Source organism: Halichoerus grypus, chromosome 1 (assembly GCF_964656455.1).
Source record: "Halichoerus grypus chromosome 1, mHalGry1.hap1.1, whole genome shotgun sequence".
Lineage (NCBI taxonomy): Eukaryota > Metazoa > Chordata > Mammalia > Carnivora > Phocidae > Halichoerus > Halichoerus grypus.
Genome location: NC_135712.1, coordinates 203,616,278 through 203,638,774, shown reverse-complemented (window position 1 = coordinate 203,638,774; position 22,497 = coordinate 203,616,278). Strand labels below are relative to the sequence as shown.

Below are 22,497 nucleotides of genomic sequence, written 5' to 3'. Positions count from 1 at the left end.
AGACGCTTAACCAACAGAGCCACCCAGGGGCCCAACACAAATGAATACTTTATCACATTTTTGTAAATCACAGATATCTTAAGAGAAGGTTTCCTTAATCTGCAAGAGCAAACATTAGAGAACCAGCAATATCTCAAACATGAGTCACAAACACTATAATCATCTTCCTCAGTTCATTTAGTTTCATTTACTAATTCTTGTTCAGTTTGAATGCAGCTTTTTAGTCTGGAAATTCTTACCCATTTTAGTTTTATGATCTTAAAGATATCAAATATCTGGATTTGCCCTAAAAGTCCTTTTTATGAATCTCCTTGAAGACAAACCACATTTTGCAAGAGAATAAGAATAATTATAAATGATAAAAACTCAGAAATGGACATTGTTAACAACCTGATATGAGCTTATGATACAATTGACAAGGAAATTCAATTATTTCTGTGGCACAAAACACTTCAATAATTAGAATATCCAGTGATGGCCTTATACCAGAACTTAACATACCAAATAAACAAGCCTAATTAGTCAAAGAAACTTTGTTTACAATATAAATCAAGTTTGTTAAAAAAACTTAGAAAGTTTTAAAGCACATGTCTAAATAGAATTATGGATCATCAAAGACTTGATAAAGACAAAACATAGAAACTGGTTTTTCTGGGCAAAGAAAAGAGACAACAACTTTGTTAACATTTTCTTATCAAGAACAGACTAACAATTCAAGAAAACTTGTCTTTTTGGGGCACCTGGGTGGCTCAGTTGTTTATGCATCCAACTCTTGGTTTCAGCTCAGGTCATTGTCTCCCAGTTGTGGGATTGAGCCCTGAGTCGGGCTCTGCACTCAGCATAGAGTCTGCTTCAGATTCTCTCTCTCCCTCTCCCTCCAGCTTCCTCCCACTCTCTCTGTCTCTCTCAAATAAATAGATAAAATCTTTAAAAAAGAAGAGAAAAAAACTTGTCATTTTAACAGAAAGCAGAATTTCAATATTTTTTAAAACGTATCTGGGTTTTTTTTCTTTAAGATTTTATTTATTTATTTTAGAGATAGAGAGTGAGCAGGGGGAGGGATAGAGGGAGAGAGAGAATCTCAAGCTGACTCTGCACCCAGCGCCGAGCCTGATGTACCTGATGCAGGGCTCCATCTCAGGAACCCAAGACCATGACCTGCGCTGAAACCAAGAGCCGGGTGCTCAAACGACTGCCCCCTGAATTTCAATCTTATACCAGTGTACTTTTAAAATCCATTCATTTTTTTAAATTTTTATTTATTTATTTGACAGAGAGAGACACAGCGAGAGAGGGAACACAAGCAGGGGGAGTGGGAGAGGGAGAAGCAGGCCTCCCGCGGAGCAGGGAGCCTGATGCGGGGCTCGATCCCAGGACCCTGGGATCATGACCTGAGCCGAAGGCAGACGCTTAATGACTGAGCCACCCAGACGCCCCTTGTTCACTCATTCTTGAGACATTCCTATGGGTACTGGTTTCGGCCAGCTCTGAGTGGAGGTATTGGGGCCAGAAGTGGCTAGACCAGGGATGTGGGAGGGATCACATTAGACCAATGAGAAGGAAACCTCACATGGGAGTCTTAAAGATCAGCAGCCATCCTGGTGACTTAGGTGGCTGTCCCATGCCCCAAACAGACAACTTTGTATAAGGACAGGAATAAGGAGAGGGCATCAAGTGTCTGGGTCTTATTACCGTTCCAGCCAGGGTACTAACTTCCACCCAAAAGGCAGACTTTCTCCTCCCTGTAGAGTAGCCAAGGGCTAGAGGATTGCAGCCTGAGCAACTGACATGCAAGTGTTCCAGTAAGACCGTACTCCTTGAAGGGCCCCTGGAATGAAAGTAAAGGAAGAGGAGAGAAAGTACTCACCAAGTTTGCTTCAATGCTCAGAGTCCAGATGAGAAGACTCGAAGCCATGTTTGGAACCAGAATGATGTGGAAATGTTGGGGTTCAGAGCAAACGATCAAGAAAGAATTTCTTGAGATGTCTTTGGTGCAAAAAGGTGGTTTTATTAAAGCATGTGGACAGAACCCGTGGGCAGAAAGAGCTGCACTGGGATTGTGACAGGTGACTTATTATATACTTTCAAGTTGGGAGGGGGTTAAGGGGTAGCATAAGTCTCTGAGGAATTTTGGAAGCAAGGTTTCCAGGACCTTGAGGGAGTTAGCTGTTGTTAGGAAAAGGTCCTTTAGGGCACCTGGGCGGCTCAGTCCGTTAGGTGCCTGCCTTCAACTCAGGTCATGATCTCAGGGTCCTGGGATCAAGCCCCACATCGGTCTCCATGCTCTGCAGGGAGCTGCTTCTCCTTCTCCCTCTGCCCCTCCCCCCTGCTCATGCTCTCGCGCGTGCTCTCTCTCTATCTCAAATAAATAAAATCTTTTTTTATTTTTATTATTTTAAGATTTTATTTGTTTATTTGAGAGAGTGAGAGCAAGAGAGCACAAGCACACACAGAGGGAGAGGGAGAGAGAGAAGCAGATGCCCAGCTGAGCAGGGACCCCGATGCAGGGCTCGATCCCAGGACCCTGGGATCATGACCTGAGCCAAAGGTAGATGTCCAACCAACTGAGCCACCCAGGTGCCCCAATAAATAAAATCTTTTTTAAAAAAGGAAAAGTTTAGGGCACCTGGGTGGCTCAGTCGTTAAGCGTCTGCCTTCGGCTCAGGTCATGATCCCAGGGTCCTGGGATGGAGCCCTGCATCGTTCTCCCTGCTCAGCGGGAAGCCTGCTTCTCCCTCTGCCTCTCCCCCTGCTTGTGTTCCCTCTCTCGCTGTGTCTATCTCTGTCAAATAAATAAATAAAATATTTTTAAAAATAAATAAATAAGGAAAATTTTATTTTATTTATTTTATTACTTGTTTAGTAAAAACTCAGTCGTGAGACCCTTCAGATGTATATGAGAGGGCCATATGCTTAGAGGATGATTGCTAACATATATCTTGGAGGGGAGCAGAGATAAAGGAGACTTACAGGATCCTGGAGGTCAGGATAGTGTTAATGTTAACGATAATGATAATGTTTTGACCTTAGCAAGTATTTTTTTTTTTTTAAGATTTTTTATTTATTTATTTGACAGAGAGAGACACAGTGAGAGAGGGAACACAAGCAGGGGGAGTGGGAGAGGGAGAAGCAGGCTTCCCTGCGGAGCAGGGAGCCCGATGTGGGGCTCGATCCCAGGACCCTGGGATCATGACCTGAGCTGAAGGCAGACGCTTAACGACTGAGCCACCCAGGCGCCCCTTGACCTTAGCAAGTATTAACACCGAGGCAGTTGAGCTCCTAGAGGAAGGTCCCTCTGCCTGTCTCAAGGACTTATTAATGGGCTGTAAGTATAAGGAAATTCAATTTTTTCTTTTGCCCTTGTTCTCCACATCACTGAGCACTTTTCATACGCCTGTTGGTCATCTGTATGTCTTCTTTGGAAAAATATCTGTTCAGATCCTCTGCCCATTTTTTAATTGGGTTTTTAAAAATCATTGAGTTGTAGGAGTTCTTTATATATTTTGGATATTAACCCCTCACTGGACATATGATTTGCAAATATCTCCTCCTGTCCCTTAGGTTGCCTTTGCATTTTGATGACGGTTTCCTTTGCTGTGCAGTTTGATGTAGTCCAATTTGTTTATTTTTGCTTTTGTTTCTCTTGCCTTTGGAGTTAGACCCACAAACACATCTCTAAGACCACTGTCAAGAGCCTACCACTTATGTTTTCTTCTAGGAGTTTTATGGCTTCAGGTCTTACATTCAAATCTTTAATAGTCCATTTTGAGTTAATTTTTGTGTATGGTGTAAGATAGTGGTTTAGTTTCATTATTCTACATGGGGCCGTCCAGTTTTCCCAGCACCATTGATTGAAGAGACTTTCCTTTCTCCAATGGATGTTTTGGCTCCTTTTTCATAAATGAACTGTTCGTATATGTGTAGGTTTATTTCTGGGCTCTCAATTCTGTTCCATTGATCTGTGTGTCTATTTTTATGCCAACACCATACTGTTTAGATTACTATAGCTTTGTAGTATAATTTGAAATCAAGGAGTATGATACCTCTAGCTTTTTTTTTTTTTCAAGATTGCTTTGAGCATTACATAATGATAAAAGGGCCAATTTAGCAAGAAGATCTAACATTTATAAATATTATACACCTAAATATATATATATAATGTATATATATATACATAAACCTGACACAGAAACACCAAAATAGGGGCACCTGGGTGGCTCAGTTAGTTGAGCGCCCAGCTCTTGGTTTCTGCTCAGGTCACGATCTCGGCATTGTGAGAACGAGCCCCGTGTCAGGTTCCGTGTTCAGTGCAGAGTATCCTTGGGATTCTCTCCCTTTCTCTCCCTCCCCCTCTGTCCCTCTCCTCACTCTCACCCTCTCTCTCTCTCTCAAATAAATAAATAAAATCCTAGAAAAAAATAACCACCAAAATACATAAAACAGATATTAACAGACCTAAAGGGAGAAGTCGTCAGTGATACAATAGTAGGGGACTTTAACACCCTACTTGCATCATGGGATAGGTCATCCCGACAGAAAACCAATAAGGAAACAGTGGCCTTAAATGACACATTAGACCAGATGGACTTAACATATATTTACAGAACATTCCAGATCACATGTCAGGCCACAAAGCAAGTCTCCATAAATTCAAGATTGAAATCACATCAAGCATCTCTTCCAACCACCACTGTATGAAACTAGAAATCAATTACAAGAAGACGACTGGGAAAACCACAAAAATGTGGAGATTCAACAGGATGTTGCCGAACAACCAATAGGTCATCAAATAAATCAAAGGAGAGAAAAAAATTACCTAGAGACAAATGAAAATAGAAACACAACATACCAAAATCTATGGGATGCAGCCAAAGGGGTTCTAAGAAGGAAGTTCATAGCAATATGGGCTCTCCCCAAAAAAGCAAACAAACAAAAAATCACAAATAAATAATCTAACTTAACACCTAAAGAACTAGAAAAAGAAGAACAAACAAAGCCTAAAATTAGTAGGAGGAAGGAAATCATAAGGATCAGAGTGGAAATAAATGACTAGAGACTAGAAAGACAATAGAAAAGATCAATGAAATGAAGAGCTGGTTCCTTAAAAAGATAAACAACATTTACCAACTTTTGGCTTGACCAACCAAGAAACAGGGGGAGTTAGTGTTTCATGGGGACAGAGTTTCAGTTTGACATGAGGAGAAAGTTCTATGGAGGGAGTCTGGTGATGACCGCACAATAATGTGAATGTGCTTTAATGCCACTGAACTGTGCACTTAAACATGGTTAAAATGGATGTTATTTATATTTTATTCCAAATTAAGAGGAAAAAAGTTCTAGAGTCTTCAAGTGTCAGATTCCTAGAATTTCGGGGATTTTAGGGACAGTAACCTTCAAGCGTGTCCCTCTGAGCATACTCTGGGCTCTGACCAAGGCCGGCAGCCTTGTCCACGGCACCCTCTCTCAGCGCGCTGGCCAGACCCTGGCAGAAGCTCTGGTTGGACCACACTGGGTATGTCCATTATGGGCTTGTCGCAACAAGGGAGACACACACCATGGGACAAGAAGGGGCTTGTTTGTATTGGGTTCAAGGAAGGATAGTTTTGCTCGGGATTGGCCCCAAACAGGAAGGGGGGCGAAATGACTCTCTGATTGGGCATCTTGATATTTATCTAGGAGACAGGAGGAATGGGGTGAGGCTGCAGCTGTAACTGTGATAAGTGACAGTTGTTCCTGGTAGCCAGGAAGGGGGACTTTGGGCCATTTTTGTGGTTTGTAAGGTGTTCTTGTTTTTCTCTGTGCTCAGACATGATTACGAAAAGGTCTTTTTTGGATGCCTGGGTGGCTCAGTCGGTTAAGCGTCTGCCTTCAGCTCAGGTCATGATCCCAGGGTCCTGGGGCCACATCCCACGTCAGGCTCCCTGCTCAGCTGGGCGTCTGCTTCTCCCTCTCCCTCTGCCCTTCCCCCTACTCATACTCTCTCTCTCTCTCAAATAAATAAATAAAATCTTAAAAAAAAAAGAAAAGGTCTTTTTTTTCCATTTTTTATTTTGAAATGATTAAAGACCCACAAGAAGTTGCAAAAATAGTACAGAGTGGTTCCCTGTACTGATCACGAAGCTACCATGAAAAATAACATCTTATATAACTTCAGTACATTTCAAAACCAGAAAATGTTGACAAAATAAATTATATATATATAATATATAATATATATATACACGTACACGTACATCATATATATATGGTATATATATGGTGTTTGCATGTTGTATTAAGTAAAAACATGGCAAAAAAATAAAGGCACATTACAATTATGTTTAATGACCAGCGTTTTGTATCTCTTTCTTATTTAGAAATGAAATTCCTTTCCCATTGCTGCCACATCAAATGACCACACACTTAGCAGCTGAAATTTCTTATCTCGGACTTTCTGTGGGTCCAGAGTCCAGGTGCAGCATAGCTTAACTGGGGTTTGTGCTCAGGGTCTGACAGTTCCAAAGTCAAGGTGAAATTCAGTGGCATTTAATACAACTATCACCTCTGTTTAGTTCTAGAATATTCCCATCCCCCCAAAAGGAGACCCCGTCCTCATGAGCAGGCACTCCCCTGCCCACTTCCCCGGCCCCTGGCAGCCATCAATCTGCTTTCTGTCTCTATGTATTTGCCTGTTCTGGACATTTCATATACATGGGATCCTACAACGTGTGGCCTTTTGAGCCTGGCTTCTCTCACTCAGCACGATGTGTTCAACGTTCTTCCACATCATAGCGTGTGTCTGAGCTTCATTCCTTTTTATGGCTGAAGAATATTCCACTGTATGGATGAACCACGTTTTGTTCATCCATTCATCTGTTGATGGGCATCTGGTTTGTTTCCATCTTTGGAAGATTGTTTGCAGTGCTGTTATAAACACATACGGACAGGTTTTTGTGTCTTTTAGCCATTTTTGTCCCATTTGCTGGAGTGGACGCTCTGAGAACATGCACAGAAAGACAATGGTATTTCCATTAAATCGGCTTTAAAGTAAAAGGAGAAAAAAGAAAGAAGTGAGGGGAGTCATCTTCAGACCTGACATTTCCACTGTCAAAGGATCTTTAGGATCCTTAGGGGAGAAGTTTCAGTGGAGGAAAATCCATTTGGCACGTGCACGCACACACACACAAAACAGAGTTACTACACTCAGTTTAAGACATTAATTTGGGTCCTTGACAACCTCATCAAGCCCTAGATTGCAGAGCCAGCACTTATTACAGACACCCTGAGGTCTGAAACAAACAAAAGTGGTGTCCCCTGTGTTTGGCCAAATGCTCTATTTAGACAGATGCAACAAATGATCTCTTTGTGACAGTTTTTTTTTCTTTCTGTTTCTAGATCCCTGTCCGATGAAAGTCCCCACAGTGGCCACTGCAATTATAAATTGCATTCCAAATTGTCCCCGGTGGGGACAGTACTGGCAGAGAGAGCCATGTCCGAGTTAGCCTGATGGAAAAGTGAAAGACCACGGGTGCTTGGCCCGGAAGAGGGTCAGCTTTTGATGGAGAAGGAATAGCTCCTGTGCAACCTTGGGTCTCCGGGACTTTGCTAGAGGCCGGCCAACACCCATCAGAGGCCGGATGCACCCCCTGGCTCCAGGCAGATGGAGCTAAAAAAGCAGTTTTTGGAGACACACAGATAGGATCAATTGGAGGAGATGACCTTTTAGGGTTTTCTCTTTTCTCTTTTCCCTTTAAGATTCCGGAATGGTGAAAAGTTTGTCCAAAGGATGTCGATTTGAGGAGACCTTCCGAACACCTCAGCCAGCAGCGCTGAGTCAAGGGTGACTTACTGGGCCTCGGCCTCTCCTCTCTCAACGGACCTTTCCTCTCACGGACTCACAACCCTCAAGGCACTTGTCCTGAGGGAATGGTGGTCCCCTGAAGTATGTTCACTTCCAGACCCCCAGAACCTCAACTGTGACCCTACTTGGAAATAGGGCCTCTTATGTGTGATTAAGGTAAAGGTCTCAAGATGAGATCATCCTGGATTTAGGGTGGCCCTAAATCCAATGACAAGTGTCTTTATAAGAGACACAAGAGAAGGCTAGGAGAAGAAGGAAGCAGGGATTGATCACGAGCTGAGGACACCTGGGTCTACCAGAAGGTGGAAAAGGCAAGGAAAGATGCTTCCCAAGAGCCCTTGGAGGGTCCCAGGTGGGGGCAGTGAGGGTCTTGGCGGACCTCCATCCCTATTGACTCCCTTCAGCCAAAACCACCAGAAACACACCTGTAGTCAAAGGTGGGTGTATTGGCTTCTTGCAGTGAGGCTCCGTGGAACATCCCGGAAAGAGAGTAGTAAGAAGGGCTTGTTATGAAACTGGGGTTTATGTTAGGTGACTTGAGGGGGGGCTCAAGGAAGTGGGGACAATTCTTTCCTTATTTTGACACTTTTTTTTTAAAAGATTTTATTCATTTATTTGACAGAGAGAGAGAGAGAACAAGTAGGCAGAGAGGCAGGCAGAGGGAGAGGGAGAAGCAGGCTCCCCGCTGAGCAGGGAGCCCGATGCAGGGCTCGATCCCAGGACCCCAGGATCATGACCTGAGCCGAAGGCAGTGGCTTAACCGACTGAGCCACCCAGGCACCCCTATTTTGACACTTTTTAGCTAGGAGTCAGGGGAACCAGGTGGGGCCAACGCTGTGATTAGTGGGAAGAAGATGTCACTCATATTAGCCAGGGGACAGATGGGGAGGTTTGGCCCTTTTTGTGGTTTGGATCATGACTTTGTTTTGGTCTGTGGTCAGATCAACCAGAGGGTTCTTGTTTTTGTCTTGCTCCATGCTGGCCGGACCAGTCTTTTCTGACAATCTGTGGGATTATATTCAACAGGAGAACACCATGGCTTAACTGTGGACACTAGGCCAATTCCCAGATGACCAAGGTCACAGTCGGCTTTCTTCTTTCTCACTTTACCCTCAACACCCAGCCTTTGCACGTGCTATTCCCTCTGCCCAGAATACCTTTCTCTTCCTTTCTTCACCCAACTCTGCTTAAGCGTCACCCCCTCTGAGAAGGCCTCTTTGATCACCCAGCCTGCTGGCTTCCATAACCCACTCCCAACATGGGGAATAGCTCCTGACTATGGTTAGGATCATGATTTTTTTGTGTGACTTCCTGACTGTGAGCTCCAGAAGACCAGGGACCATGTCTGTCTAACTTGTCACTGTATTCCTAGCACAAGCTCAAAATGGACACTCAATACTTAATTGAGAATGTAAGCATCTAAGAGATATAGAATGTCACAATGATAGAAGCCAAGAATCCCCAGGCCTGGGAGCCACACCCTGTAGGAAGGGTGCCTGGTTGGTGACAAAAGTCACCTTCCAGAAGATTTAGCTTGTTCTGGAATGATTCACTTGACCTACACCTCTGAGTTATGTCAATATGAAGTAAGAGGCTTCCTGCCCCCAGGAAAGTGTGACAAGCCAGTCTCTTTTTAAAATGTTTATTATTTTTGGGATGCCTGGGTGGCTCAGTCATTGGGCGTCTGCCTTCGGCTCAGGTCATGATCCCAGGATCCTGGGATCGAGCCCCGCATCGGGCTCTCTGCTCCGCGGGAAGCCTGCTTCTCCCTCTCCCACTCCCCCTGCTTGTGTTCCTTCTCTTGCCGTGTCTCTCTCTGTCAAATAAAGAAATAAAATCTTTAAAAATAAAATACAATAAAATATTTATTATTTTTTTAAACCTGGCTCTTTACCAGTGGAAGGTTCACTAGGTGTTGGCTTTGCCACTCCAAACATCCCACACCCTGATAATGAACAATATCAAGCTGACCCTCGAACAACATGGGTTTTTAACTGCATGGGCCCACTTATACAAGGATTTTTTTTCAATAAATGCAGTACAGCTCTGGGGTACCAGGCTGCCTCAGTTGGTAGAGCATGCAATTCTTTTTTTTCTTAATTTGTCAGAGAGAGAGCAAGAGAGCACAAAGCAGGGGGAGCTGCAGGCAGAGAGGGAGAAGCAGACTCCCCGCTGAGCAGGGAGCCCGATGTGGGATTCGATCCCAGGACCCTAGGATCATGACCCAAGCCGAAGGCAGACACTTAACGACTGAGCCACCCAGGCATCCCTCTACCTTATGATTTTTTTTAAATTTTTTTTCTTTTTAAAAAATTTTTTAAAGATTTTATTTATTTGAGAAAGAGAGACGGAGAGAGAGAGTGAGTGGGGGGCAGAGAGAGAGGAGGGAAGCAGGCTCCTCACTGAGCAGGGAGCCCGTGACGCGGGGCTTGACCCCAGGACACTGGGATCATGACCTGAGCTGAAGGCAGATGCTTAACGACTGAGCCACCCAGGCGCCCCTAATTTTCTTAATAATGTTTTCTTTTCCCTAGCGTATTTTATTGTAAGAATACATTATGTAATACATATAACATGCAAAATATATGTTAATCAATTGATTGTTATTGGTAATGCTTCAGGTCAATAATAGATTATTAGTAATTAAGTTTCTGGGGATTCAGAAGTTATAGGCAAATTTTTGACTGCATGGAGGTCGGTGCACCTAAACCCTGCGTTGTTCAAGGGTCAGTTGTACCTGTTTTATGCTTAGCCTCTTCTTCTTGGTGAAATATTTTTTAAGATTTTATTTATTTATTTGAGAGAGAGTGAGAGATAGAAACAGAGAGAGCATCAGCAGGGGGAGGGGCAGAGGGAGAAGCAGGCTTCCCCCTGAGCAGGCAGCCCGATGCCAGGCTCGATCCCAGGACCCTAGGATCATGACTTGAGCCGAAGGCAGACGCTTAATGGACCGAGCCACCCAGGTGCCCCTTCTTCTTGGTGATAAACACCATTCCAGCTACATGGGTTCCATCCTCCAGACATCACAGACATGGGAGAGGCAGAAAATAAACAGGGCAACAAATGAATAAAGCAAGTTGCTACTATGACAGAAATACAAAAAGAAAAAAGTCTGGGGTTGGAGTACCAACTAATTGCGGAAGTCAGGGAGGTCTTTCTCAGGAAGGGGTATTTGGGTCAAGGCCTGAAGGAAGTGAAAGAGCTGGTTATTGGAAAAGCTGGGGACAGAGGGAACAGCACTGGCAAACCCCCTGAAACAGGATCATGCCTGGCAATTAGGAGAAAGGAGGCTGGTGTGGCTAGAGCTGAGGAGAATGGGGAACAGGAGAGGGATGAGATGGGGAGCTATAAGGAGTCTTGCAGGACAGTGGGAACCCACCAGGCTTTAGAGCAGAGAGGTCCCAGCAGTGTCACTGGGGTTGCCTTTCGGAGACTGTGGTCAACTCATCCTGCTTGAACTGCCCCTGATCTAAAACCTTCTTCTCTCCCCACAGCCTGGTCCATTGTAACCACCCTCAGACCCCTAGTACTACCATTTTTACAGATGAGGACACTATGCCTCAGTAAATGAAGAAACTCTATAAAGTGTAGGTGCCTCGGACAATTTGGCCCCCCAAACCTAATTATTGAATAAAATAAGCAAGGTGTGTTTGGAGGGAGTGGATGAGAGTGGAGCAATTCAGGAGGGACTGGCTAGGAATCTGAGCTGCTTGCGGTTGCATTTTGGCTAAATTCAGTTCCCGGTGTCTCTAAGCCCATTTCCCCACCTGAACGGGGTGGAGTGTGTTAATTTCTCTGCCCCCTTTCTCCTGCTCCCTCCCTCCCCAGCTTCGCAGGAGGGAAGCTGAGAGTGTGGACAAAGCGCTAAGCGACAGTAAAGGTTTGCGAGGATTCCCCTGGGCTTGGCCGGTCTAGACTCCGCGCGTGGACCGCGGGCTCTGGCGCGCCCTGGTGGCCGGGCAACTCCTGCCTGATGCCGCCAGACCACGTGTGACGTGGAGGCGGCCATATTTCATCCGGGCAATGGCCATCTTGGTAAAGGCAACATTCTAAGATTGTAGTTTTTACCCTCCCCTCATAGTTTGCCAATATCTGAAGTGAGACAAAGGGGTGGAGCCTTACAAAATATCCTCTTCTCGAAGAGGAAAAGAAATGGCCGATAACCTGGGCTGGGGTTGGAGGCCAGGGCAGCAGTTCCCTTACCAAGAGGGCGACAGCGCCGGACGTAATCAGCACGCGCCTCCGGGAGCTCGGCGCGCAGGCCCCGCGGTGGCGTCACGGATTCGCGACCGGGCCAGCGCGGGGGGAAGGAGGTAGGAGCGGCCGCGGCGCGGGCGGAGCCGGGGTGCGGGGAGGGGGGGAGGGGCGGGGGGGCGCGGCGGGGCGGCTTGGCCTGAGAGCACCCCCCTCCGCCCCGCGGAGCGCTGGAGGCGGGGCGCTTAGAGACAGGGGCACTTTCGTCGCCCAGTCCAGAGGGCTCTCGCGGGGGGCTGTGCCCATTTCCCAGAGCGAGCGACTGAGACCCGGAGGAATTGCGTCCTGTTCGAGGCCGGCCAGCTCCGGTCCTGCCTCTGAGCACCTTCCAGGCTTGGGGGTAACAGAGCTGGGTACGGACGCCCCCCAGTATCTTGCAGTGGAGTGGGGTCAGGGCTGGGGAGAGGGACTACGGGCAGGGAGAGCTCAGAAAGGGTAGCGGGAGGGATTCTGGGAAGAGACTGTGTTGAACTTCCATCTTCTATTCTCTCTTGTACTTTTACATCCAGTCAACCACGTGGGTCTTGATTCCCTCCTAAATGCACACCCCTGCCCGTCCAGCGCCACTCCCCGGATCCCTGCCAGAGCTCCCTACTTATCTCACCGCTCCAGTTCCACCTCCTCACCAACCCCAGGGCTCTTAACCCGCAGATCTGCGCCTCCCGGTTCTAACGCCCTCCGCATCTTCTCATCACCGTGGAATACGGATCCCCGCTTCCCAGCCTGCCTCCCTCACACTCCTGGGGCCTCGGAGCTCCTCACACTTTTAGGCCTTTTCTTAGATATCTCCTTCGGGAAGCCCTTTGACACCCCTCAGCCCCCAGGCTGGGTCAGAAAACCCCTCTAGGCTTCCCCAGCGCCCTGCAAGTCCCCATCACAGTTCTCATGGCAAATTGTCGCCCTTATTGTCTGTCTCCCAGCCAGCCTGGCAGTCAGATCGGTGCTGCCTCTTTTCCCCAGCGTCCCACACATATTAGGTGCTCAGTGCATGTTTACTGAGTGACAAAAGTGTGTGTGTGAATAAGTATTTACCACACGGAGAAGAAAAGCTGTCTGTGTTAGTCAGCTCGGGCTGCCATTAAAAAAATACCACAGACTGGGTGGCTTAAAACAACAGAAATGTACTTGCTCACGGCTAGGAAGTCTAAGATCAAAGTGCCAGCCAGTTTGGTTCCTGGTGCAGGCACTCTTCCTGACTTGCGGAGAGAGCAAGCTTTGGTGTCTTTTGCTCTTACAGGGACACCAGCCCCATTCCATTAGGGCCCCACCCTTATGACTTCACTTAATCTCTATCACCTCCTCACTGGCCCTGTCTCCAAAGACAGTCACACTGAGCTTTAGGGTTTCAACATATTAATATTGAGAGAACATCAACATTTCGTCCCGGCCTGAAGAGAGGATCAAAATTGTCCTGTCAGGTTTTGGGATGGAGTTGGGGGTCTTGAGCAGCGTGACCAGGGAGGAGAGGACGCTGGGGCAGAGTCCCTGTGAGTGCGCAGGATTTTTGCAGGAGGAGGGAATGGCGGAGGGTGCATCAGGTGAGGGTGCAGCAAGAGCAAAGCCTCAGAGGCTGGAGAGGGAGGTGAGTGGGAAGAACAGTGAGAAGCTGAGCTTGGACACAACCCAGAGTGTGAAGTAAATATTGAGGGAACTCTGGAAATAGACGCTTGTTCATTCATTTGCTCAGAACATTTATCGAGCCCCTACTGTACAGGGCACCGGGGACACAGCAGGGACCATGGTATTCCTTGCCCTCACAGAGCTCCCAGCCTGCCGAGAAAGACGGACATTTGTCAAATAATCATATAAATGAACATAAAATAGCAACCCAAACAAAGTGCCTCAGAGAGAATTTTGTGGTCTGAGAGAGGGCGTCTCAGGGGAGGCTTCCTGGAGGCAGAAACACCTGAGCTAGGCCCTGAAATTTAAATAAGAGTTAACTGGGTAAAAAGAGGAGTGAAGAGCAGCCAGCCAGGTGGAGGGCACAGCAAGTGCAAAGGCCCTGAGGCAAGAACCTGCTTGGGATGTTTGAAAAATGGTGGGGAGGCTGGTGTGGCTGCCACCCACAAGGGAGTGGAAGATGGGGGGAGAGTAGGGTGGGGAGTTTCCTAATCTGTAACTTGGACAGTGACTCCCAGTTCTTGGCACTCCCCTGGGGAATCCAGGGTGGGGGGTGTTCTGTTGAGTACATTGTAGACGCTCAGTAATGAATGCTTGATTTAGGGGCCAAGGAGCAGCTGGGGGAAGTGCAGGATCAGGCTAGCATACCCCCTGTGGCAGCTCATGCATCCTGTGCGAGGAGGAACTGGAACCAACTCTCTGTCTCAGCTCAGGGGGAGCACTTCGGCTGTGATTGCAGTCAGTATTCAACCCTGAGTCTTCTGGGGCCACTGATCTCCCCCACTTTGCCCTGCTCTGCCCCATGGGGCTCTCTCCTCAGTCTCAGCCTGGGCCAAGGGACCACCCCTTGATGTTAAGTGGGGGGCCTCAGTGGTCTCAGAATCCTGATCTGCACTGATGTTCCCCCAGGGGCCAGCTGGGACCCTCGGGTGGGGCAGTGGTTAGGAGCACAGAGTTGGGATTGAGGGTCTGCCGCAGGGTCGTTGCATATCCTCTGCCGTCTGCCCGGAAGTCCCATCCCTTCATCCTCAGGGCTGCCTCTCACCCATCCTTCAGATCTCAGCTCTGCTGCCACACACCAGCATTGGGAGAATTCACTCAGACGCTGTGTATAAAGCACTGAGCCCAGTGTGCACAACCACTTCAAATGGGAGCTGATGTTAGAGTTTCCAGCGGGGCTGTGAGGTGGGAGCCCCCGCCCCACAAGCCACACAGTTAGGAGGCTGGAATGGGGTGGCCTGGTGGTCCTGAATCAGAGTGACCCCCGTATTCTCTCCCCTTCATTTTTGGATGCTGGGCCTATTTCCCCAAGGGGACTGAGCTGGAGATGTTCAGGGGGGACAAACAACCCAGGAGTGGGGGACATCAGCCCATTTCCCAGATGAGGAAAACTGAGGCCCAGAGAGCTGAAGGCATGTGCCTAGGCCGCACAGCCTTCCCTTCCTCACCTGGAAGGCAGGTTTTGGAGGTGAGACCCTAGGCTTAGCGCTGTGCGGTCTGGCCAGGTACCTTGACTTCCCCACCTCAGAGAGGGAACAAAGGCAGTCCCCACATTTAGAGCTTTGGAGGCATTCTATGGAGTTGGTCCACATGAAGGTGTTAGTGGAGGGAGGGTGGTGTCTGCCATTTCTGTGCATCGCTTTCCCAGCACCCAGCGTGGGACTCGCTCGGACCAGGGGCCTGCTGGACCGCAGCTGTCCAGCTGTGCGAGCCTGGGCTGGGTCATCGGGAGCAGCTCACGGCAGCTGCTTACCCAGGGTGAGGAGGACTTGGCCTCAGGGCTCTGGGCCCTGGGGACTGAGGCCTCATAAGTGGCAGCATTAAAGGGGCCACACACAGACTGGCCCCCAGGGGGCCACAGAGGCATGACTGTAAGAGCCAAAAAGTGGAAACAACCCAGATGTCCTTCAGTGGTGGATAGATAAACAAAATGTGGTCAATTTGTACAGCGGAATATTACTCAGCCATAAAAAGGAATGAAGCCCTGCCATGCTAAAAAACACAGATGAACCTCGAAAACATCACACTGAGTGAAAGAAGCCAGACACAAAAGGCCACAGAGTGTATCATATTCCATGTATATGAAACGTCCAGAAGAGGCAAATCCATAGAGACAGAAAGCAGATGAGTGGTTGTCAGGGGCTGGGGGAGGGAGGGGAGGGTGTGTGACTGCTAGTGGGCGTGGGGTTTCCTTTTGGGGGGATGGGAATGTATTCTGGAACTAGATAGAGGGGATGGTTGCACAACATTGTGAATGTTCTAAATGCCACCAAATTGTGCACGTTAAAAGGGTTCATTTTTTGTTGTGTGCATTTCACGTCAATAAATATTTTTCAAAAAGGAGATCACAAAGTCTCAAGCCCTCGTTTTACAAACAAGGCCTTTGAGGCTCCAAGGGGATCCTGACTGCAAGTGTGAGTCTGGGGGTACCAAGGGTGGCTGCTTCCCCGCCCCCGCTTACTGGTCCCTGCCCTCCCGCAGCCTGCTGAGGGATGCCCAAGAAGTTCCAGGGTGAGAACACCAAGTCGGCAGCGGCCCGGGCACGGAGGGCTGAGGCCAAGGCAGCAGCTGATGCCAGGAAGCAGAAGGAGCTGGAGGATGCCTACTGGAAGGATGAGGACAAACACGTCATGAGGAAGGAACAGCGCAAGGTGGGTGGCTCCCAGGCTCCTGCATCTGTGGTCTTCTGGAACCCCCTGGGGCTTTGGCTTGAAGGGTGAGGAGGCACGGGACATGGAGCAAGGGCAAGGAGGGAGGTGGAGGCAGAGGCTCGTGCAATGGCCCTGGGGTGGCCAGAACTTGGCATGTTCAGGGAATGGCAAGGCAGCCACTTCCCTGTGTGGGCTTATTTCTCTCCTTCATGTAATGTCAGGGTTGGGCTAGACTGGCACTTCTCACCGTGGGGTGATTCTGCACTCAGCAGGCACTTGGCACATGTGGAGACATTTTGGATTGTCACAACTAGTGGGTGGAAAGTGCTGCTGGCATCATGGTGGGTGGAGGCCAGGCATGCTGCTCAACACACTTCAGGGTACAGGATGGCCCCATAGTAACGAATGAGCCAGCCCCAGGCGTCAGCAGTGCCAAGGCTGAGGAATGCTGCAATCGGTCCCCCGTATCCACCCTGCTGGCCACAGGGCTCGCCGGCTCTTCCAAGTGTGTATAAAAACACAGAAGAGTGCGTCTGTCCCCTGATAGGCCCCATTGTCACGCACACAGTGGGTACGAATTGGTGTCTGGGGAGTGGGTCAGGGCTGGTACTGACTGGTACTGCGGGTCCAGTAGGTGGCACCAGAGACCCATTTATAGCTGTCGCTCCTGGTCCCCTGGGCTGGTCAGAGGTTCTTGCCCAGACTAACAGTGGGAGAAAGTAGCAGGGGTGACATGCCATCCCTGCTTGCCCAATTCCTGGCATGCCTGGGCACTTTTGTGAGTTTTTCCCATCGTCTTCCTGTGCGGGACTGGATCCTACCTTGTTTTTAGTTGGACATTGGTCACCGGTTCCCTCCCCACATCCTGTGCTGCATTGGGTCCACGGAGGTCTTTCAGTTTTCTTTTTGACTATCAGTATTTTGACAATATAGGAAAGTTGAAAACCCAAAAGAAAAAACAATGTCTGCCAAAGAGCCATTATGCAGAGAGAAAAGCCAGAGAGGTCGGGCCCTCTGCTCAGCAGGGAGTCTGTTTCTCCCTCTGCCCCTCCCCCTGCTCATGCACACGTGCCCTCTTTCTCTTTGTCAAATAAATAAATAATACAATTTATATAAAATAAATAAAATTTATTTATTTGACAGAGAGAGAGCACAAGCAGGGGGAGCGGGAGAAGCAGGCTCCCCACTGAGCAGGGAGCCTGATGGAGGTCTCAATCCCAGGACCCCATCCTGATCCAAGCCAAAGGCAGACGTTTAACCAACTGAGTCACCCAGGCACCCCTAAAATAAAATCTTTAAAGCCTCTAACTCTTGATCTCAGGGTTGTGAGTTCAAGCCCCGCGTTGAGGGCATGGAGCCTACTTAAAAAAAAACAAAACAAAACAAAAAGGAGGAAAAAAATCTTAAAAAGAAAGAAAGAAAAGAAAAAAGCAAATCCATGCTCACTCCAAAACGCTAAAAAATAACACACCTCTTCTCCCCACATGACACCAAAGACCTTTCTCACCCAGTGGCCTACCCCAAAGCCCATGTCTTGAGCTAAATAGAGGCCCACAGCCATATTTCTCCTGGTCTCCAGGCATCAGCCACGGATGGGGCTGTACTTCATCGCCCCACCTGGAAGTCAGCATTTCATTTCCACTTGTTCCATATTAAGCAACTTGGCGATGAGCACCTGTCTGGGTTCCATGTCAGTTATTTATGAGACTCATTTCTTATGGCTCTGGAATATTCTGCAAAGTGGACTTACCGTCTCCCATCACCAGAAACTGCCAATTGCTAATTGCTCTTTTTTAAAAACTGCAAGTGACTTTTTCAAAAAATTTTGCTGAATGTCAGAGTATAAATGCTCATGTTCCCTCCTCAGTCTCATGTCCCTAGAGACTAATGGCCACAAGCCGCATGTCTTTCCTGAGTTATTGGAACCTTTTGGAATTCATGCATTCATTCAGCATCCTTTTACTAAGCACCTACTGGGCACTGGGCCTGGGGCCAGAAGGCAGCTGTTCAAAACCCAGGCCAGGGCCTGCCTCCAGGACAAACCACATAGTCAGAAGAGAGAAACAGGGACTTGTGGAACACAGGAAAAAGCCATGGGGTGGAGGAGCCTGATAGGGAGCCAGGAACTCCGGAGGCGCCAGAGTTATCCAGGGAAGGAGGCTGCATTGGTGTACCAGGAGAGAGCAGCCGGTGCCAAGGCCAAGGCAGGGCTGAATGAACATGGGCTGTATGAGCACCATGTGGGGGTAAGGGGCCTTGGGAGGACATTACATCTGACTGATGATTAAACTGAGGATCAAAGCACAATGGCCCTGCCTGAGGTGCCTGAACACAGGTGTGGGAGCCCTTCACCTTTAACCTGTCCCCCACTTTCCTGCTGGGCAGGCAGGGTAGAGGTCAGAGGCCCAGGGGGTATCCTCAGGCACATGGAGTCGTCTTCTGGAACACTTAGTCCCACTATAGGAGTGTCACAGAGGGCACTGAAGGAGCGGGGACCATCCCCAAGGCATGGGAGTCAGATGGCAGAGTTGCAGGCAGAGGGTAGGCAAGTGGGGGTGCATGGGCTGCAGGGCCCTGTGGGGGTGTGGGTGGGAGATGGCAGAATGTTCCAAGCCTATGGCTGCCCTGCATTATAAATGAACCAGAACATGGCTCTGCCCCCGAGAGTGGTGGAGGGGCAGCAACCCAGGGCAAGTCCTGTAGGCCAGATGGCATCAGGGTCTCCTTGGGGAGCAAAGGTGGGACCAGTCCCTTGTGACACTTGGCTGGGGACACTGCCCCTAAGGGCAGAACCCCTGCTCCAGCCAGCAAATGTGTTCAGACCCTCCCTGGCTCCTGTTGACTTTGGAATCCAATACAAACCCCTCCCCACCTCTCCTCCTTCCACATTTTCCCCTCCCTACTCCAGCCACACCAGCCTCTAGGAGGTTCCTACATCATGGCCTTTGCACCTGCATTCCCACCACTAAGGACTTTCCTGTCCTCCAGTTCTCGTCCGGGCTGGCTCCTCCTCCGGCCCAGGTGTCACTTTTCCTTCGAGAGCCACCCACCCACCTGCCGTGGCCAGGGTTCCCTGTTGTTCCCATAGTCGTATAGGCTGGGAACCCTCAGGTAATCCCATGGTGCCCCAGCTGTGTCCCCTGTGCCTAGCACAGGGTCTAGCACGCAGCAGGGCCTTGGTCCACCCGTGCCAGTGGTGGGGTCCACTCCTGATCACCCCCTCCCCCCAGGAGGAGAAGGAGAAGCGGCGCCTGGAGCAGCTGGAGCGCAAGAAGGAGACCCAGCGTCTGCTGGAGGAGGAGGACTCCAAGCTCAAGGGCGGCAAGGCCCCCCGCGTGACTGTGCCCAACAAGGTCACCCGGGCCCAGATTGAGGAGACGCTCCGCCGAGACCACCAGCACAAAGAAGCCCCGGACACAGGTGGGGCTGCGGCCCACTCTTGAGCTGCCTTTTTACCCAGTAAAGGACAGGCTGACCCTGGCTGAGTCTAGAGCCCCTTCTTCAGCCCCAGAGAAGCTGCCTGGGCTGTGTGGTGAAGCATGGGTGGTGAAGAAGTGGCCTGGCAGACCTGGCTTTGAGCACGGAGAGCATGGGCACACACACGCGTGTATTTACTTGCTCTGCACCTGACCTGGGCCTGTGCCCCATGGGGTCCTCAGGGCATTAATGAGGCGCCTTGAGGCTGAGACAGTAGCCATGAGTGGGGCACCTCCTGTGTGCCCGGTTGCAGGAAAGTCAGGAGGGCAGCGTGGCCTGGGCAGGGGGCTGGGAGGGCAAGAGGGCTCCCCCATCCTTCTTTGCCTGCCTGCCTCCTCTTCTCTCTCTCTCTTCCCCCATTGGGTCTCTGTCATCTCTCTGGAACTCTGCATCCCTGCTTATCTCTCTCTGTCTCTGTGTATGTCTCTGTCACCTGGCTGCCTCCCACCCCCAGCCGAGAAAGCCAAGAGCCACTTGGAGGTGCCGCTGGAGGAGAATGTGAACCGCCGCGTGCTGGAGGAGGGCAGCGTGGAAGCGCGCACCATTGAGGATGCCATCGCGGTGCTCAGGTGACGGGCGGGGCTCGAGCACGGGGGCGGGGCTATGCGTCTGGGGGCGGGGTCGCCCCATAGACCCGCCCCCTAACGCCACCGTCCTCCCCTAGCGTGGCAGAAGAGGCTGCGGACCGGCACCCAGAGCGCCGCATGCGGGCGGCCTTCACTGCCTTTGAGGAGGCGCAGCTGCCGCGGCTCAAGCAAGAAAACCCCAATATGCGGCTGTCGCAGCTGAAGCAGCTGCTCAAGAAGGAGTGGCTGCGGTCGCCAGACAACCCCATGAACCAGCGGGCCGTGCCCTTCAATGCCCCCAAGTGAGCCCAGAACTGGGGGAGCCGCCCCACAGGCGGTCAGGGTCGTGACGTCACACGCCCTCCTGCTGGGTCAGCTACGTGGGTTACAGAGAGGTCTGGGGCTGAGGCAAGTGTCCTGGGGGCTACGTGGCATCGTAGGCCATGCCTCCCGCTGTAGAGTCCCTGCTTCGAGTGACGCCCACCACCCCCTTCCTGCGCCCGTGGAGCCCTGGGGCTGATGCCCAATAAAGGCAGTCGGTGAGGCAGAGTGTGCACTTGAAGTCTCTGTGGGTGGTGGGGAGAGGAGGGCTGGAATGCCGGGGAATGCAGGGGGTCACAGCCAGAGAAGATCAGGGCCCCCCAACTGCCCTCCTGTCGCAGCAAGCCAACTGAGACGTGTGCCTGGCTCTTATAGCATCCCCACCTAGCTGGGCCACTTGTCCATGAAGGGACCTGTACCACCACTTCCGGAAGCCTTGCTGGCCTGCTGCAAGAGGACTGCTCAGAGAGGTTGAGGCACTGGCTCCGGGTCACAGAGCACTTCAGGGCAGAACCAGAGGCAAGCTAGAGGTGATGTAGTTAGCATCCTGAGATTCTGGTTCAGAGTCAGCAGCCAGGTCACATACTGTGCTTGGGGGTCAGGAAATGCTGGCTGCTCTGGTGTTATTCCAACATGGGAGGCATCCTGGGCAGGCTTCCCGGTGGAGGATTTTTCAGAGCGGGCCTGAGTGGGAGATGAGTCAGATTCCATCGCATAGGCAGGCAAGGGCTTGGAGGCTGGAGCATGAAGGTGGATCTGGGTAGGAATAAGTGTCCCATCAGAGGCCGCATGTTTGGGAAGGGCTGGGTAAGATCTGCACCTGGTTCTGGCTTCCTAGAGCTTAGTTGGCCTTGGAGAGTTGGCAAAAGAGGGGGGGCAGCAGCCAGATGGGCCCACATGTGTTAGGCAGGGTCTAAGTGTTTACCAGGTCACTGCTATGGCTCCCACCCAAACAATACCCTCCCTGCACCCACAAGGCTGCCCTTGTGGTCTCTGGTCCCCATTCCCCCCAACTGTGTGGTGTCAGAGCTGGGCCAGAGGGGGCCGTGACAGTTTCATGGAGGGAGGGCCTTGAAGAATGCATAGGAATTCGCTACACAGACAGGGACAGAAAAGGCTGAAGGAACCACCTATGCAAAGGCCTGGAGGTTATATATCTCCTGTTCAAGGGAGGGGTGCCATTAATAATTGGTTCAGCTAAAATGCAGAATGGAAGATGCCTGAAACGACGGTAGCTGGCATAAAACTAACCAACATATATAGAGCACTGGTTTAGTTTGGAGATCCTGGAGACAACTCTAAGACATCAGCCAGAAGGCATGTGAGGAAGCTAGGAAATACCCCAGAAGACCCTGTAGGGGTTAGGGAAGTGAGGCAGAAGGCCACCAAGAAACATGGGGGGAGGGGGGGAGTTGAGGGGGAAGATGACCACTGAACGGGGACTAGACCAGCTGTGAGAACCATCCTCTGGAGGCTGGGCCCTGGCCTAGCCCATGGTAATGTTTCACTGAACCCTTGGGACAGTCCCATGAGATATTTATCCCCTTTACAGACGGGAAAACTAAGTCACCTGCCTGTGTCAAATACCCAAGAAAGCTGCCAGGGTTGCGGGGGAGCAAGCAGGGGCAGCAGTGGGATCTGGAATGGGGGTTGAAGGTGTCAGCTAAATAAGGGGTGGAAGAGCCCAGATGTCTCCCCACAAATAGAGGCTTCTGCCTTCTACCTCTGGGGTCTTAGGCCAGGGCCTTAATGGGTCTAAGCCTCAGTT

The 22,497-nt window shown here is 50.0% G+C and overlaps 1 protein-coding gene across 3 annotated transcripts; it reads left to right on the top strand.

The window, feature by feature from the left end:
• Positions 1–12,010: 12,010 nt before the first annotated feature.
• CCDC124 (coiled-coil domain containing 124) lies at positions 12,011–20,955 on the top strand. 3 transcript variants are annotated; one of them, XM_036093828.2, is made up of 5 exons: positions 12,011–12,153; positions 16,196–16,365; positions 19,596–19,785; positions 20,297–20,411; positions 20,507–20,955. In XM_036093828.2, exons 2-5 carry the CDS (start codon positions 16,207–16,209, stop codon positions 20,712–20,714), a joined length of 672 nt encoding a protein of 223 aa, XP_035949721.1. In that variant the 5' UTR covers positions 12,011–12,153; positions 16,196–16,206; the 3' UTR covers positions 20,715–20,955. The 3 variants fall into 3 exon arrangements, with proteins under 3 accessions (XP_035949721.1, XP_035949722.1, XP_077909724.1); XM_036093829.2 differs by lacking the exon at positions 12,011–12,153 and adding an exon at positions 12,299–12,447; XM_078053598.1 differs by lacking the exon at positions 12,011–12,153 and adding an exon at positions 16,025–16,128.
• The last annotated feature ends 1,542 nt before the right edge of the window (positions 20,956–22,497 follow it).